We start from the raw sequence: 18,336 nt of genomic DNA on the forward strand, positions 1-18,336 counted from the left end.
TTTTTTATCTCTTGACACAAAGAGGGCTAATAGATAACAAACGTCAACACCTTATACCGTCCAATTTTTTTCCCCATATCTGTGATTTCTTACAATACCGACGGATACCCATATGTATATGCACACCTGTTCTGAAAGGCTCTACGCACGGTTTTACGTATCATAAATTTTCCGCCGTATTTTTTCTTCCGAAGGGAGGCGGCGCGTGACCGATCAATCGATCGGCGTTCGGTTAAAGTCGGCTTTTGCACAGCTTCGGCATCTTTCGTGTTCTATTCATAGTATTCAGCAAGCGAGAGCCGAGTGGGCGGAACGGATTGCAGCAGTGAGCAGTGACTAGTCGGCAGTCTTCGGTCTACGTTGGTGGTAATTTAGTCGTGCCGAAGAGTTTCGACCGAAATCGACGTCCGGACCGAGCTTTTTACCCGGTAATGAAAATCTAGATACACTGTACAGTGACAGTTATTTTGACGGCAGTTTTTTTCATAGAACAAACGCAAAGATGGGATCCCTTTTTCGGAGCGAGGAGATGACCTTGTGTCAGCTCTTCCTCCAAAGCGAAGCAGCTTATGCCTGCGTGTCCGAGCTCGGAGAATTGGGCCTCGTTCAATTCCGTGACGTGAGTTTAAAACTCCTAATTTAATTCGTACGATATTATACCTCCTAGGCGATATCATAACCCCGAATATTTTTAACCTCTCGCATGTTAATTTTCCTCCTTCCATACATCCGTATTGATCGCCTGGTCACATCTTATAGTACCAATTGTGAAATTTCCATGTTAATTGTAAGAGCGGAATGACGGGTGGGGAAAATTCCGTCGTCAATTTTATGCGATGTGTACGTTCTACAGATATTGTTATCCTCTATCGGAAGTAATCGATTCTCAACCAAGAATCGTTTGAGCATTGTCTCAGAAAATATTTTTTCACCACACAACCTTCGTCCAATTGCCACTGTCGTCTTAGGTTGTGAACAGCATTAGCAACTTTTGCAGCAATAATTCTAGAAGATTTTTTACAATTTTATGACTGTACAATAAACTTTCATTTCATCGCCAACTACCATCTATAGTTATCGACTCAGTATAAGAAAAGTTTCAGATGTTGATTGACAAATGATGTTTCACCATTGCTCGTTATCGTCACTGGATGCGCATAAGAACTAGCTAAATATTCATTTTTTTTTTTGCTTTCAAACTGTAACGTGGAGACTAATTTTTATACCATTCAATGGATTTAGAAACTTCTTTACATCTAAATGTATCAATTTGTCAAATATTTTCCTTAAACTTAGGTTTGTTACAAACTGAACATCTGATAGGATCTTTGGAATTTAGGGAAAGTATGTTGTAGTCTATGTCCTACGTTTATCATGTTGTTGCAACTCCTATTTTACCTTCTTGAGTAGCCTGCTTACCTTCATTTCGCTCAATGGCATAAAATGAATTTATAGTTTAATCTGATCAACATGAGAATTAGAAGAATAATATGGGAATGATGAATTGTTCAGTCAGAAAATTAGAAAAGTTTGCGAACTTTGAGCATAGAAAATTTGTCTGATTTCTGGAATTTTGTATTAAATTTGCCTGAATGTCTCTTTGAATATCGTACATTTATTTGCTTGATGAAATCAGGTCTTCTGCTTGTCAAATAAGTCTTGTAATAACTTTCGCTTTATAACTTGAGAAGTAACTTTATTTACACTGACTTTGTGATTGGGCAGTTAAATCCAGACGTCAATGCGTTCCAACGCAAATTTGTCAACGAGGTACGGAGATGCGACGAAATGGAGAGGAAATTGCGGTATTTGGAAAAAGAAATTAAGAAGGATGGAATCCCAATGCTTGATACCGGTGAAAATCCGGAGGCGCCGCAGCCCCGAGAAATGATAGACCTTGAAGCGACTTTTGAGAAGCTTGAAAATGAGCTGCGTGAAGTGAACCAAAACGCCGAAGCTCTAAAGCGTAATTTCCTAGAGCTGACCGAACTGAAGCACATACTGAGAAAGACTCAGGTTTTCTTTGAAGAGGTAAGAATCTAATTTCTCTTTTTTCTTATGTCAGGGGATGTATATTCGATACTGAAGATAATTATAATTTTTTTCCTTTTTTATTTTCTTGGTTTTGTAAAATCACCCTTTATATTCGTTCTGTGTTATATAACAATTGGTATGGAAGGATTTAAGTACCGAATCATTAACTGTTCTATTAACATACGTAAGAAGGGCGGGTATATCATGGCTGTGGACTTGTAATTTTGTAAAAAAGAAAAGTCGATTTTAACATTAATGTGGTTTATGTGCTCCTCCGATGAAAGAGATATTCTTGACCGGCTGATGTTGGTTGAAAGAAAATTTTCTTTTACATGATTATTATTTAGCAGATGAAGAATCATATTATCACATGATATTCGTAATAAAGTTTTTTGATATTATTGTGAAAGGAGAATGTACTAAAGAATGAATTATTTTACTACCATGTGATCAATTGTATTTTATGTATCGAGTTATGAACATCTTTAATAAGTCCTGTGACTTCTACTTTACAAGAAGTGCTTCTACATTAACTGCGTTCAGATGTGAGGCAAGGCGTGTTACATTCCAAACAAAAGCAGCTAATTATACTTCGTAAGAGTTATTAACTGCTGCAGAGACACTGCGTCATAAAAAGTTTTCCATCAAACACGTCAAGCGGTCATAGATATCTACTTTTGAGGTGTAAGAATACTTATGTAAAGCGTCTAAACAATAGCTGAGGAAATTAGAGTCAAACTATTACCAATTTCAGCCGTAATCGCTAATCGTGGTAACAACATATTCTTTCAAATCCACAAAAGATATTGTTTTTTACTCCTGATTTGTGTTTCCAAATATCAGTAGGAAGCTATTTTAAGAAATTTTTTTACTAATATTATTTGAAAATTAATCTAATTTCAATCGGTGAAGGGCAAAGAAGAATATTTTGATATTCATTGGTTTTCACACAGCCATTTTATTCGCAAATAGTACTAAACGTATTTGCACGATGTTTAGTTTGTGAATTATATAACATTTTGGAAAATTAACGTTAACATCGATGCGGTAGTATCTTTGAATTGAAAGAGATCCGAAGCCTCCAACAAATATTTCATTTCAACATTTTGCCACAAGCATATTTATACTCAAACAGAAAGAAACTTTTCATTCTTCAAAGACAAAACCTGGTTTGTCATTATCATACGTTAATTTTTTAGTTCTTACTGCTACTCGTATGCTGCTGAATGTGAATATCTAAAATTAACTTTATACTTTACTGAAGTATAATGGTTTCATTGCAAACATATATATTATCAGTTTCCGCTTATAAGAATCTTCATTCGACATACACGATTGTAAATTGTATATGGATGGCGCTTTGCGTAGCTAATTAAAATATGAAAGAAAAGAAAAAAAAAAAAGAAAAAACAATCCGAGATCTCAAAATGCATGAAAAATTTATAAAATTTGCACCACAGTACCTGATGCTAGTTATTTTTCTCTGCTTCTTCAAATCCTAACAGAATGCCATGGCACTTTACTTACCACGAATGAAATAAAACACCATTTGTTTTGTTAGTATGTATTACTTGATAAAAGTAAGACTAATACGGATATTAGTTGGATGAAGAGAAGAAAAAAAAAAAATATGGAAACAAGATACGAAACGAAAAAAGAATAAGCCTGTGACGCTGTCTGGGTTTAATGTTACTAATTATTTTGTTGAGTGATTCTAGGGATGTTTATGTGTCATTGTTGCCAACTAACAAAGGTTGCAGCCTTGCAACAGACACAAGTCACTTGTTACGCTCTGTCTCCCCGTTATTACATTTCAAACAACTCCTTTGCCCGTCACTTCGTACTGTTCTTGTTAACTTCAATGCCGATTAAGAAATAATACCAGCGCATGATCGTCCGTCTGGTTGACATTTTTCTCGGCATACAAAACAACGAACGGTACGAATTATGTATTGTGACCAACACAAGTTTCCTCCTAATAAAACCCAAACACTTCCAAGGTTTGAAAAATTGCACACGTTTAATTGTTGTCTTGGCCAGTTCCAATGCACGTATAAAAAAAAAAATTTCTTCGTATGATTGTGGGGCTTATCGTAGTTATGTTTTTCAACCTATGAACGTATATCGAATCGTCAGTTTATTGGTAAACCTTGTATCGTTTGTTGAAAACTGGAAACAGACCGCTGTGCCTGTTTTTTTTTTTTTTTCCTTTTTGTCTGTACAAGTATATTTGTCATTTTGTCAGTATGCCGGAAGTGCGATCGAGATGATAATCGTTTCTTTCGATATAACGTTGCTTGTTCAAGCATGAGATAAAACGGGATTTTCATCTGGGTGTAATTTGAATGCAGTCGTGAATGTAGGTAACAGCCAGATCCGAATAAGTTCTAACGATGTATTCTGCTATTCAAACTATCGGAAATATGATGAAATTAGTTGAACGTTGTCTGCGAAGCGAACCAAGAATTTATACGTTATCTTGAAACAAACTTGAAAAAAGATGAAATATATCAGCGTTTGTGAAATCCTAGTTCTCTTTTTAATCCATTATTAATCATAAAAATCAATTTCATCAGAATCGAGATTAAAGTGTCTAAAAATCAATTACGTTTTGATACTCGTATCTTTGGAGATTAAACTGAAATCATAAATCAATTCTGCCACTTAATTATAGTTCCAGGCATTGAGTAGTGTAGGTTTTTTTTTTTTTACCGCTTATACTTACAAATGGCCTGACTTACTATTACGATTGTTCTAACTGAAAATTCTCATTCTCTGGTAGTTTGAGTTGATTAGAATTAATCGATGTCAATTATTTGCTCCATACTAATATATTATGTAATATAATATATGCAGACGTTTTATTTCTCTATATCATACTAAATAGTCCGCGTCCTTAGAAGTTGGGTATATTTATACATACATAGCATAAATTTAGCCAGCCATGGTAGAAAGTAGGCAGTGATTTGACCTCGTCTTTAAGTCACATGCTACTACGTCATATAGTATCAAGGTTTCTCTGTCGTGACACTGAGTATGAAATATAATCGTTATTTCCTTTGTTGGATCTATTACGTCACGGAAGTAAAGCATGAAGCTTTATAATTTCATACATGGGAAAATAGGATTTTCATATGGCTAAGAAATATGCGTTAAATTCATCTTTATTTCCACAAATCATTCATTAAACACTAAGCCTTTACATAACGTAACACGGTAACTCGTAATATAAGTTATCTGTAAAAAATGTACACATTTTTACGTAAACTGTCCAAGTGGGATAATTTGTTGGATAATGTGGGCAAATGTAAAAAAGTTAATGGGCTGTACGAAAAAAAAACTATTTCACGCTTATAATTTGAATCAGTAATACAAAATTAATAACACTGCAAACCACTTCAACACCTTTAGCATTTCATTTTTAGATTCTATATTTACTTCCATTATTTAACGATTTTGGAAGCAAAGAATCACTTTTATCTTTTCAAACGTTAAATCTTATCACAAGTTGTGACATTGAGTGGATTTACTTACATGTAGTAATCAGAACAATATGAATGATCGTAAGATTTGTAAATCAATTAGTCACGTGATCCTACCTATGAAATTATAAACTTCTTGTCTGCAGTTTCAAATTCGCATGCTTTGAAAATTTTTCAATTTCTTCTCAGAAGTAACGCGTATTACGTATCTCTCTATTTTCTATTGCTGGTTTATAAAGTCAGTTCCTCCCGCTTTGAAAGATAATTTTTAGATCAGTGTTAACTGGTATTGTAAACCGATGTATTGATTTATCTTATCAGCTTGGTATAAAACCACGTTGCTTATTAGCAAACTGAATTATCACCTACGTTACATACAGCAAGTAAGCGTTAACTATGCATGAACATGTCACAAGCCGCAGCATGGATTGATTCTGCTAATTGTTCCATAATTTTGGCATCCGATCGCTAAAGATTTACTTTGAACTCATATTTCTGCTCTCAACATCTATAATCGCGGTTAATAATTTGATTCTATTCGTATAAACATCCACGATTTTGTTATAAAAACAAATTTTTTACATAATCAAATTTATACTTTCCAATTGTTATGAACCTTCAAGTTGTTACGTGTAATACATAAATTTTCCATTTGTTGGTTTGAATTATTCGTCAATTTGTGTTATAAAAATGTAGCGGTATTTTTTTTCTCACTTTTCAACGTTTGAATTTGATATTTTGATACTACAATATATTTTATACAATTTAGCGCGAGTAATTTATATAAGGATGCTTGTCTACTTTGTCAAGTGTATGAAACTCTTATCAAGAAATACAGTTTTCCGTCATTCATTATGAGTAATAGGTATGAGTAATATCACACGCATGTGTACGATAATTTATCCAGTAGCATGAGATTTATTCACATTAAACGGTTACGTCCAAACTACCCATTATACATTACTTTAAAATAATCAATTACTTATGTAATCTGTATTCGGTCCTTTTTCTTCACTTTGTCGACCTATTTGACCATGAGAATTGGTCATTGCTATGTTTTCTTCATTTTTTAGAATACTAGTTGCAGCTATTACGTTCAATAAGCGTCAAACAATTAGTTTTTGAACAGGAATCGTGTACTTTTTAATTCTGGGCAACAATCTTCCATCCTTTTTGTAGTAAATTATAATTTAAACGCGATAATTTTAGCAGGATCCGATTATCTTATGGCTTTGTGTGGCATAAAGACTTGATTAGTTTACTTCGGTGGCATTCTACATTCGCATTACAATATAGTTGGTTAACGTTAGAATTTACTTGTCGTTTTACAGTTTTGCTTGTCGAATATAAAATGTCAATTGTTCGATTAAACAGATTGAGATTTTTGTAGATGCGCTAATGATGGTAATAGTTTTATTCAGAATCAATGCCTAAGTGACTGGAAAAAGTGATGAAGAAATCCTTCGCTGTTGTTAATTGATTGCTATATTATCAATTCTGTAATTTCTTTTTTTTCGCACACTAGAAATCGTCGCTTACTATGATAAACCTGCATCATCCTACTTACCGTATTAGCACTGTATATATTATTATGAAATTGATGTACTCTACTTCATAGAATTAGTAACAGAACGTTGATAATAAATTAGCCAGACTTCTTTTTTGGTAGCAAAAAATTATCGAGGTAAGAGAAAAGTTGGCCGTTGAATTATTCAAGCGATACGTCGTTCCTAATGCTATGAAGGTATATGAAATTCCTCCTATCCAAGTCCTTCTATTCGGCCCAATTCAAGGGCGATATCACGCATACCGTTGTAATTTGAATCGGTTTTCCACGTCCCAAAGTTTGAGAGGGAAAAAGAAAGAAAAGAAAAAAAAAAAGAACATTGTGGGGAGACAGGGCATGAGGAGGGGTGATACGTGTCTGTTGCCAGGCTGAGCACGGAGGTGTCGTGTCGCAGATGGCAGACCCGAGCCGCGAGGAAGAGCAAGTCACCCTGCTGGGCGAAGAGGGCCTCCGCGCTGGCGGCCAGGCTCTCAAGCTCGGGTAATTAATTGTGGCGTAACACTGCAGAATGCAGAGCGCAGGGTTCCAGAAGTTTCTATGTTGACCAAATACCTTGTCGCGCGCTGTTCTCTCACTTCTTACACGTTATTTGAAGCCTGGACAATGAAATCTAATTTAATGATTTTCTGAAAATTTATTCCGTCATACTTTGTTATCTGTCCGAAGAAAACGAATCGTTCTTTGCTTCGTTGGGGCGGAAAGTGAAACAGAACTTTGTAAGATATCGAACGTTTTCAACTCGTCGACTTTATTGAAATACTAAAAGAGCAGCCTGCGTAGACAGTTTACGCTCTGCGATGGCTAGGTGATTTAGTATACCTTCCTTTGTTGTCGACGTCAATAACAAAGTCTTGTTTTAATAATTCTTTCGACGCAATACCATTACTGCGGACATAAGAAAATGTTTGTTTATTTATATATAACTTTAGTGCCCTAGAAGCTTTGTATGAACGCTATGCTCTGCACCATAGAAGATAGTGACCGAGGATCATAGACTGTACAATATGCATGATTCTGTGTGATTATTTTCTACTTTTTTTTCATCAACATTTTAATACCACATGCACCTTATGCACTGTACCGCGTCATGGTACTCGGTCATTAGATGTCAAATTATGAACGCCAAGAGCTTAAATTAAGTTTAGGCAGTTAGGCTTGGCATTAGTTTGCTATAAGGTGTTGCGATACTGCTTCGAAATACAAAAAAATAATGCTCTTATCCCAGTTTTGAAAATAATATGATTTAAGATACAAAAAAAAAAAAAACAATTAAATATCCATGTAATCTGGGAATTGGCATTGAAACAAAGTGTTCGGTAGAGAGCGCAATAAGTCAGCGTGTTGTGTGGTTGCAGCACCTGTGTATTGCAGCAGACACCATAGGAGCGCACTATAGGAACCCGCTCAGGCAAGCTGATATCAAACGTTATATTTTGGCGTTCGCACAACCCTGTTTCTGATAATCTGTTGGTTATTTATTTTTTTATTTGTTTATTGATTTATTTATTTTTTTTAATTTTTTTTTTTTCTATTCATGCTCAATGTCTGCCTGCAGCTGTAAAACAATATTCCCAATGCTACAAAAATATATCTGTAATGAAATTTTGATAATTGTCAAGGCATTATTAGCTGCGATTAACTTGAAACGAGATGATATTTTTCAAGTATAATCGTAACGATCACTTCGTACAAATGAGATATCCACTTTGCATTCGGTGTTGAAATTTTAATTTGATTGACACAAACTAATCAGCATATTATTCGTATCTTTTCAAATTACACCTTGTTATAATCGTCCATTTCTATCTTCACTTCTGTACTCTCGTTATTTTTATCTGTGAAATTTTATCTCGCAAATCCAATAATCAGATATGATAATTATAGCACTGATTATTGATTCATTGTTGAAAATATTCCATTATTGCTATCGTAATGTCGCATGTTCGATATTTCCAATCTTTCGTCAGGTTCATAACGAGTATTTATAGTACATATCTGACAGGCATTTCCTGCCACTTAACTACCCTGAGAATAAAATTTGACCATTTTCGTTACAAATTCAGAAGGAATTTCTTCTCTCTTTAGAATTATTCACCTCATTTATAGGAAGACAAACTTTGAATGTTCGGTGAAACAACGTGCCGAAAACTTGACAAGCAAGACGTATCACATTCTATCCTATACGCTTGTGATCCGGACACAAGTTTGCTCAAGTCGTTGAACACTATATTTTTGAAAATTCAACCTTAGCACCATATCGTTCAAACGAACTAAATCCGAAGGCACGGAGCCTCAGTTTTAGTTTCTGTTTGTATGCCAAACGGATTTTGAACGAGTATCAGATGCATATTAAATAATTACTAAATAATGATTTGAAATGAAAATGGCTGCGCTTTATTTCAGAAATGGTCCATTTGGCTTGTGAAGCCTGTAAGTGTTTCAAATTGACGATCGTTTTAACTCGAATACAATGCAGCTTAAAAATGCTTTGACAATTATCGATGCTATTGAAAGACAAACGCGACTGTTGGCTATTAATTGTTGAAAATAACATTTTGTTTATTTGTTACCAATCGGATAATATCTGTTCGATACGTTTTTTTTACCGTTTTTTTTTTTTTATTACTTTAAAAAATCAAGTATTATTATATGAATAAGTAAACCAAAAAGAAAGACAAAAATATCAAAATAATCGTGCAGCACAAGATAGAAGAATTTTTAATACACTCGCTCAGTTTCATTCGAGAAACGAAGAAAATGAGAAGTGTCTACTTTTTTTTTAATACGAATTAGGTACGAGTAAAAGAATCTTGTGAAATTATTGACGATGAATTATTGTCAACACGAAGCTGTCGCTCGCTTTGAAAACAAATTTTAATCTTATTTGTTAATTCTTATTTCTTATTTTTTGGCCCATACGCGACGATACGACAAATTTATTACTCAGATCAAACATGTAGAGACATGTCATGTGAATAACATTTAAATGATGATGGTGTGGCCATGGGTATGTATGAACATGTATTTCTTTTAACACTGCCATTTAGCAGCACCAGCTTTTTTCCTTGTTAGTTTTCTTAGATTTACGATAACTATAATTTGTCAAATTGGCTAGCAGGACAATTTGCAGCGACATTCAATCCGTTCGTTGTCTCAAGTTATCGTTGAGAAACGTTAGCTCTAAAAGCCTTATGCAGCTTCACGTTTCGACGATTAATTGTAAGACCGAGTAGATCTGAGAAAATTAACTACCGCTTAGATTCGCAATCCTGGCAAAAAATCTGCATGTTGCTTGGTCGTTGGATTTATATTGCTCTGTGCGGTTTTTTTTATTTTTTATATGCTTGCCCCTCTTACATTCATGTACCATATACATCATTACTCGTACCAAAAACGATAACCGACATTAAAATTGTATTTTTTACTTATTTATTTATTTATTTATTTATTTTTTTTCATAGGCAATGTACAAAATCATGCACACACTATATAGTGTATGTATGTATAATTTACAGGTGTATATATACTCCAATATAAAACTATAATACAGTCTCCAACTCACTCACTCTGTACACTGATGTTATTATTTTTGAATGGTTTGATTGAAACTTTAGGGTAAAAATTAAACAAAAAAGAAACAAACGATCGATTACGTTTTTTGAAGTGTCTATTAATATTGAATCAAATAAGAATTGCCGCTTACATATTGAAATGGTCAGTTCTTTTATATGTGTACTTTTGTACAAGGTATATATCAACCAAGAGACACGGCAAACGATGGAAAATTTCTGACTTGCTATGAGTTTAACGTTTATTGCAGCAATAAAAATGGCAATTTATATTTGGATCAAGCGCAATGGCATTGAAATACTCTCTTACATCTTGAGGCATCATTTTGCATCATCAAATCTCGAACTTATCGATAATTAGATAATAACCATATTAATTCAAAGTATTGAGTTCCATTTTTTTTTCTCTTTTTTGAATAAGAAACACGCACTTCACACCTCACGTGTAGATAATCAGTTTTCTCGCTTTTTGTCACTTTGTATACACATTTTTACTATATTACCTCGTGGAGGCGTTTCTCGTTAAATTCTCTCAAGTTGAAACGCACAGTTCGCGTCCGACAATATTGGACCGTCAACTCTGACGACATCAAAGAATTCATCTAGGTTCTAACGCTTGAAGACTTTTTAGCTGCTTGGACAATTGTTTACATAAAACGTACGTGAACAAAGCGACGAAATTTTACACACAACGATAACCATTGAAATGAACTTTGAGGCAAACTTTTTTCGAATACAATTTATTACCCTTTTGGCAAACGGCTAGGTAGAAAATGTCGTAAGCCGTAAGATGCAAAGAGTACCTTCATTGATACCAGCACAATGAACGCCAAGAACCCGCGTTGAGACAGAGTGGCGTTGAAGCATTGTGGTCGTATATAGTGTGCTAATGTGGTTGTGTCTTGTCTGTTGTGTCGTCAGCAAGAGCACGCTGGCTTGAACCCCACCGAGTCCATGACACGTGCACTGATTAGTGACGATAATATCGCCCGCCAGTCTACCCTCGGTCCTGTACAGCTGGGGTACGTACCTAGATGCCTCCTCGACTAGTTACACTCCGCCCTATTTTTAACATCGGTGCTAGTATGATACCAACACCCCTACTTTAGTTATTCACCGAGCACATTACTAACACATCAAATTTCACTCTCATCTATATCTCTGCGTGCTCATCTTGTATGGTAAGATTTTAGTCTTAGACTACGAAAGCGAACTGCGAATATACACCTTGTATTGTTTATTTGGATACTCTGAGACCGGTACATAATTATCTGGCTCGCGGTCTCCTCTTGTTCGAATGCTTCGAAATATTTGGAATCAACGTCTTCAATTATGTATAGTTTTCTTTCTTTTTCTTTTTTTTTCATTGTCATTGATAAACGTACGGAAATAGTATTAGCGGATCGTGTTGGTGTTACGAAAAGCTAGCTTTTGGATATTGTACGAGCTCAGATGATGCATTTTTTTTTTTTTTTCGTTTTTCACTTCAAGAAATAAATTGTTGATATTGTGCTACACTCAAACTCTTTTAGCATTCTATAGTCGTAAAAGTTTCATGGTAGTATCATACGACTTGACTTTCTTACGCCTTGGGACTTGCACTCGTGGACTTCTGCCTGCCTATGGAATGCTATCTATCCTTTCTCGAACAAATTCTAAACAATTTAAACGGAACAAAAACATAAAAAATGAGAAAATAAACAACCTTAAATCGTTGAATCACTTTTTCACCTCTATGAAATAATACATACGTTGTACCATAGAACGTAGCGTACCTGTAGTTGCCCTATTTCCCTTTCCTCTATGACCACCTAATAGTTGTATTAACAATAATAAGCACTATTTTACTCCTTAAGACAGCAGACAATATACAAATAGTTTCCCAGACAGTTCTTATTTTCATTTTTATGTTGTTTTTTTTTTCACTGATTTTCTCGGGCTTCTTTGTTGATCCTGAAATCATAGATTGATTATTTATCTATTCTGAAATAAAAACGTGCATATAAGGTTGATATCGATTGCCTAAATAAAATACAATTAAAAATATTAGCTACGTGTTGTTTGCATTATATCGTGTTGTTGGAATTTGAAAATCATTTCCTACCATCCTTTAATGAAATCTTTAGAAACATTCTATTCTGTTAATGCATAAAATAGACCGAACACCTCAAACACTAAACAGAAGCTGAACAAATCAAATAATCCGGCGATGCTCATTAAACAATACTTTTCTCGTATCACGTAATAGCTGCAAGTGTTTGGTTTGCTGTTGTTTTGTCTGAGTGTCGTTGTTGTCTTTTGAAAGTCTATCATATTATATATAATTTATAATTAAATATATTCGAGAAGAACTAAAAATCTTCCAAGGTATGTAAGCGACCATGGCTGCAAGAATCATCGTCCTGCTGTTATACACAATTCGACATGGTCTCCTCATAAATATTTGAGTTATTATACCATATTCCTGTCATTCAAATGGATGTTGAAAACTTTTCATTGAATGAGTATTGAATCATATCGACTCATATTGTTCTTTACTTCAACTACGATATGATTTATCTTTTTTTATTTCTAACTCTTATGATTTATGAGAGACAGATTTGTATATTGCTGCCGTAGTAAGTTCAGATGCGCTCTACAAGAAAAAAAAAAAAAAAAAAGAAAAAGAAAAAAGAAAAAAACATATATACATACAGTATTTTTCGCTCTGGTGTGTATACCTATTGAATAATCAACAATAGGATTGAAACTTGAAAATATCCTGTCTGTAACTGCCATCGTTACATACTATATATTTTCATTCGTTTCCTTTAACACTTACGTGTATTTTGTGAATAAAATATTAGAGATTACCTTTAAAAAACTCTTTACGTAGCAAAATATTTTTCAAAAATCGAAATCAAAATATTCTTATTGTTATACAGAAAATTCATTTATTCTATACCAGGAACAGCGCTGTCCTGTGTATTACACTACAATTGAATTTATTTGGAAAATATTTTCTATGAACACCAGGCAAACTAAAAGTTACTAATAACGTTATCTAAATCCATAGCTAGGCCCTGTATGTATACATATTTTACCAAATTCTTTTGTAACATGTATGTTTCAAATTTAATTCTTAATAAATAGTTTCGTCGCTGGAGTTATTCTCAGAGAACGCATACCAGCGTTTGAACGCATGTTGTGGCGTGCTTGTCGTGGAAATGTTTTCTTACGTCAGGCTGAAATTGAGAGCCCACTCGAAGATCCATCATCAGTGAGTATAAAAGATATAAAACTATGTTCAGGTACGCCAAGATAGCCATCAAGTCTTCTTCTAAAAATCTAATTTGCTTTTCGCAGAGCGACCAAGTGTACAAGTCGGTTTTCATCATATTCTTCCAAGGTGACCAGCTGAAAACTCGTGTCAAGAAAATATGCGAAGGTTTCCGCGCCACTCTTTATCCTTGCCCTGAGGCTCCGGCAGACCGCCGTCAAATGGCAATGGGTGTTACAACACGTATCGAAGATTTGAACACGGTAGGATTATTGTAGTTTTAATAATCCGCTATTGCATTATCGTACTCAAATCATATTACTGAAGATTCATTTTAAAAGTTGAGATATTTTTTTCCAGGTTCTCGGCCAAACGCAAGATCATCGACACCGAGTCTTGGTAGCTGCTGCTAAGAATATAAAGAATTGGTTTGTAAAAGTGCGAAAGATCAAAGCCATCTACCACACTCTCAACTTGTTCAACTTGGATGTTACCCAAAAGTGTTTAATAGCCGAGTGCTGGGTTCCGGTATTGGATATCGAGACTATTCAACTAGCTTTGCGTCGTGGAACTGTACGTATATACCTTGATTTACTAAATTAATCGTTTACTCTCTGATATCATTTGTGCAGAATCTCAGTGACTCGTAACGAGTTTTTAATTCTGCAAATCTGATGGTTGAATTTTTCCAGGAACGCAGCGGAAGTTCCGTACCACCGATTTTGAATCGTATGCAGACGTTCGAGGACCCGCCGACGTACAATCGAACAAACAAATTCACAAAGGGTTTCCAGGCATTGATCGATGCATACGGTGTTGCCTCATACAGAGAAATGAATCCTGCCCCTTACACTATAATCACTTTCCCATTCTTATTCGCTGTCATGTTTGGCGACTCTGGCCACGGACTTCTCATGTTTCTATTTGCCGGTTGGATGGTACTGAAGGAAAAGCCTCTTGCGGCTCAAAAATCTGACAATGAAATCTGGAATATATTCTTTGCTGGTCGTTACATTGTCTTCCTTATGGGCTTGTTTTCTATCTATACAGGGCTAATTTACAACGATGTCTTCTCGAAATCTTTGAACATATTCGGATCATACTGGTCCTCCAACTACAATATCAGTACGCTTCAACATAGCTCGGTATTGCAATTAGATCCAAACAGTACAGATTTCAACCAGACTCCTTATCCATTTGGGATGGATCCAGTCTGGCAGTTGGCTGAAAACAAAATCATATTTTTCAACTCCTACAAAATGAAGATCTCTATAATCATCGGTATCATTCACATGTTATTCGGTGTTTCCGTCGGGCTGTGGAATTACCTTTACTTCAAAAAAATTGAAAACATCTTCGCCCTCTTTATACCCCAAGTTATTTTTCTGGTTTTCCTTTTCCTGTACATGGTCATTCTTATGTTCATCAAGTGGGTAAAATACGGACCTGCATCCGGTACGTTTCATTCTGCGAAATGAATACTCAATAAATTTACACCATTAATCATGTTTCGAAGGCTAAATATTGTAATTTTCATATTCCAGATATCAAATACTCGTCGTATTGCGCTCCCTCGGTACTCATCACTTTCATTAACATGATTCTCTTCAAAGATACGCCACAAGTGAAAGGCTGCGACGAATGGATGTATGCTGGACAAGGCGTTCTGCAAAAACTTTTAGTCATTATTGCGCTCCTCTGCGTTCCCTGGATGCTGATAGTTAAACCAGTTATGATCATGCGCAGCAACAAGAGGCAGCACTATCAGGTTTATATTATTAATATTTATCTCACATTCACATGTCTTCATTTTTATTCGAACTCTTACTTCATTCGAACTCTTCGCTGCCGTAGTTGAACAATCATGGAACTGAAAATGGCGATGTGGAAGGGGCGCCCGGAGCTGCAGCGGCAAATCCCCCTGCCCCTCAAGGCGGACACGGCGAAGAAGAAGAAGAAATGTCAGAGGTATGGATTCATCAGGGAATCCACACCATTGAATACGTCCTTGGCAGTGTGTCTCACACTGCTTCCTACCTTCGACTCTGGGCTTTGTCACTCGCCCATGCACGTAAGTAACCAGCTGTAATGAATTAATTTTTTTTTCACCAAATTTCCTGAAAATTTGGCGTATAAATCTGTGACCTGTGATTTTATGTTACGTTACTTTTTCAATTGGCACTGTTATTATTCTGCAATTTTTAGAACTGTCTGAGGTACTTTGGGACATGGTGTTACGAAGGGGATTAGCACAAGAAGGGTACGTAGGTGGTATAATATTGTGGGCAGCGTTTGCCGTTTGGGCAGTTCTGACCGTCGGTATCCTAGTTTTGATGGAAGGGTTATCTGCTTTTCTCCACACGTTGCGTCTTCACTGGTAAGTTACCATTTGTTAAAAGTTACGAACACAAATCATCACTATTCTATACGACTTATTCAACAATTTGTCTTATTCGTCTTTAGGGTGGAGTTCCAGAGCAAATTCTACACTGGTCTTGGATATAGTTTTACACCGTTTTCGTTTGAAATAATATTAGACACTGCACAAGCAACAACAGAAGATTAAAAATGATCGAATTTACTTAAACTCGTCTATCTCGTCTATGAAACAATGTCAGATAATGTAAAATTACTGTGTAATATTTTGTTTTTATAGACATAGCGGGGCTTACATCTGAATATTAATTCCTGTTTATCGTGAATCTGTATTCGTCTCTATTTTAAATAATGTATTTCTGGATAATTGAAAATCAATTATAATCACGAATTGTTGTGTTAGGCAATAGATTGGTAGGCGACTAACAATATCGAACAAAGCTACCGATTTTCATCAGTATATGTGTAATAATATTCATCAATGCCAGTATCGTCACATCGTCGGCGATGTATTTTGGATTTTTCTGTTTACCATTAAAAAGGGGTGGTTAAAGAAATTAAATACGTACTTGATCAGGATCTGCTGTGGAATGTGTTAAAACTAATAATGAGAATGTCTTCAAACGGCAAATAGCTAGGTGGAAATAAAGAGTAATAATAAGCGTCATTCTCAATTTTTGACAACCCAATTACGATTAGCAGTTTTGATCATGCTATAACGATGAAATAAAAACTTACAATTGGATTTATAAACAATGTGAAAAAGAATGAATATGACCCCGTTTTGATGCATTGAAATTTCAAAAAAGTTATAGAAATTCCATTTGTCAGATGGAACTATATAAATTTAAATATCCATGTGTCCTAGGATTTAAAATGTCAAAAATACACGTCCGATGAAATAATAATTACTATATTAATGTATTGAAACTGCTTTTGTGGTGTTATGTATTCTTTGGTGTTTAAAAATAAATGTCGCAATTTAGTGTAACATAGAAACACTTTATCACGTCACGTAGGATTGCAAGAAAATAATAATTTGAACACATATCTTGTATACTTATAAAACAAGATTATTCGTGGGTTTCCTATAATTTTTATTTTCACATTCTTACAAGTGAGGGCTGAAGTTTGAGTGAAGCACGCTATTTAGCAATTATTCATTAGTCTTGCCCAAGTTATTTTCATGTAAATAGGACCATAAAGCAATCTTGTCAACATAAATAAATCTACGTCGTAGTTTTATCTCACAATTTTTTAAAATATCAAATTTTGCTTAACCGAATAGCCTGTATCTCTTGATGGTAAAGCCGGAACAACGGAGTTGCATGATCGATAATGATTTGATGGTAAGAATGGAGGTTACTTCGTGGGGTAACAAGAGCGCAGAAATCTTTCTTGCCAGCCGTTGATAATCTCTCACGTTCACTATCTGTCACGTTTATTTCCGGTCATTCAGCTTTCTTTCTTCAAACAGCTTATTATTTCATGATTAAAAAAAGAAGCTTTAAACTTTTCGACGAATTTGATCTTATGAAAATAAAAAAGTGTCTATTTGTCAGTTGTAATAATAATTAGTTGATGTTGTAGTGAATTAAGTCTAATATATCATAATTATAGACAGCTCATTTTCCAGAGAATGAAATTCGAAACACGGTGAGTGGTAGTCAAGAGTTTTTTCTCCACGAGAACATGAACAGTATTTTGAAAATTTTACCACAATCAAGGTGATATGTGCATGTCTTCAGTCAACGCTGATTCAATTGTACTCGACAAAATTTCTTTGAGAATTGCGACATTGATTTTCACCAACAAATTCTCTATTGCTGAATCATTCACAGACTTGTGTAAATACGTTGAGCTTGTCCGAGATGTGAAAGTAGAACCGGAAAATAGAAATCAAATTGATAATAGTTGAAATAAGGGAAAAATGATGACCGATGCGGACTTCGGTGGTAAAAGTTTTTCTCACTTTTATAAGAAAAGCCGTTATCTCAGGGTGAAAAAGATACAGGGAAGAGGCCTTTGCCAACAAAGGCATAATTTTGC

At 34.9% G+C, this 18,336-nt stretch overlaps 1 protein-coding gene across 5 annotated transcripts; it reads left to right on the forward strand.

Annotated features, from left to right (window-relative positions):
• The first annotated feature begins 268 nt into the window (after positions 1 to 268).
• LOC124301978 (V-type proton ATPase 116 kDa subunit a1) lies at positions 269 to 17,278 on the forward strand. 5 transcript variants are annotated; one of them, XM_046757649.1, is made up of 12 exons: positions 269 to 428; positions 490 to 619; positions 1,726 to 2,031; positions 7,451 to 7,563; positions 13,785 to 13,911; positions 13,998 to 14,174; positions 14,272 to 14,484; positions 14,604 to 15,366; positions 15,456 to 15,679; positions 15,766 to 15,982; positions 16,117 to 16,288; positions 16,375 to 17,278. In XM_046757649.1, the coding sequence occupies exons 2-12, from the start codon at positions 503 to 505 to the stop codon at positions 16,475 to 16,477; spliced, it is 2,532 nt and encodes an 843-aa protein (XP_046613605.1). In that variant the 5' UTR covers positions 269 to 428; positions 490 to 502; the 3' UTR covers positions 16,478 to 17,278. The 5 variants fall into 5 exon arrangements, with proteins under 5 accessions (XP_046613605.1, XP_046613607.1, XP_046613608.1 ...); XM_046757651.1 differs by having other exon boundaries at positions 7,478 to 7,563; XM_046757652.1 differs by lacking the exon at positions 7,451 to 7,563 and adding an exon at positions 8,439 to 8,491.
• Positions 17,279 to 18,336: the final 1,058 nt, after the last annotated feature.

This window comes from Neodiprion virginianus, chromosome 4, assembly GCF_021901495.1.
Source record: "Neodiprion virginianus isolate iyNeoVirg1 chromosome 4, iyNeoVirg1.1, whole genome shotgun sequence".
Taxonomy (NCBI): Eukaryota; Metazoa; Arthropoda; class Insecta; order Hymenoptera; family Diprionidae; genus Neodiprion; species Neodiprion virginianus.

What these genes read in the sequence shown, in the direction of transcription:
- LOC124301978 (XM_046757649.1), top strand. Translation starts at nt 503, where the DNA reads ATGGGATCCCTTTTTCGGAGCGAGGAGATGACCTTGTGTCAGCTCTTC. An exon ending in GGCCAGGCTCTCAAGCTCGG is followed by an intron (nt 7,564 to 13,784) that starts GTAATTAATTGT and finishes CTTAATAAATAG; the next exon opens with TTTCGTCGCTGGAGTTATTC. An exon ending in GTATCGAAGATTTGAACACG is followed by an intron (nt 14,175 to 14,271) that starts GTAGGATTATTG and finishes ATTTTTTTCCAG; the next exon opens with GTTCTCGGCCAAACGCAAGA.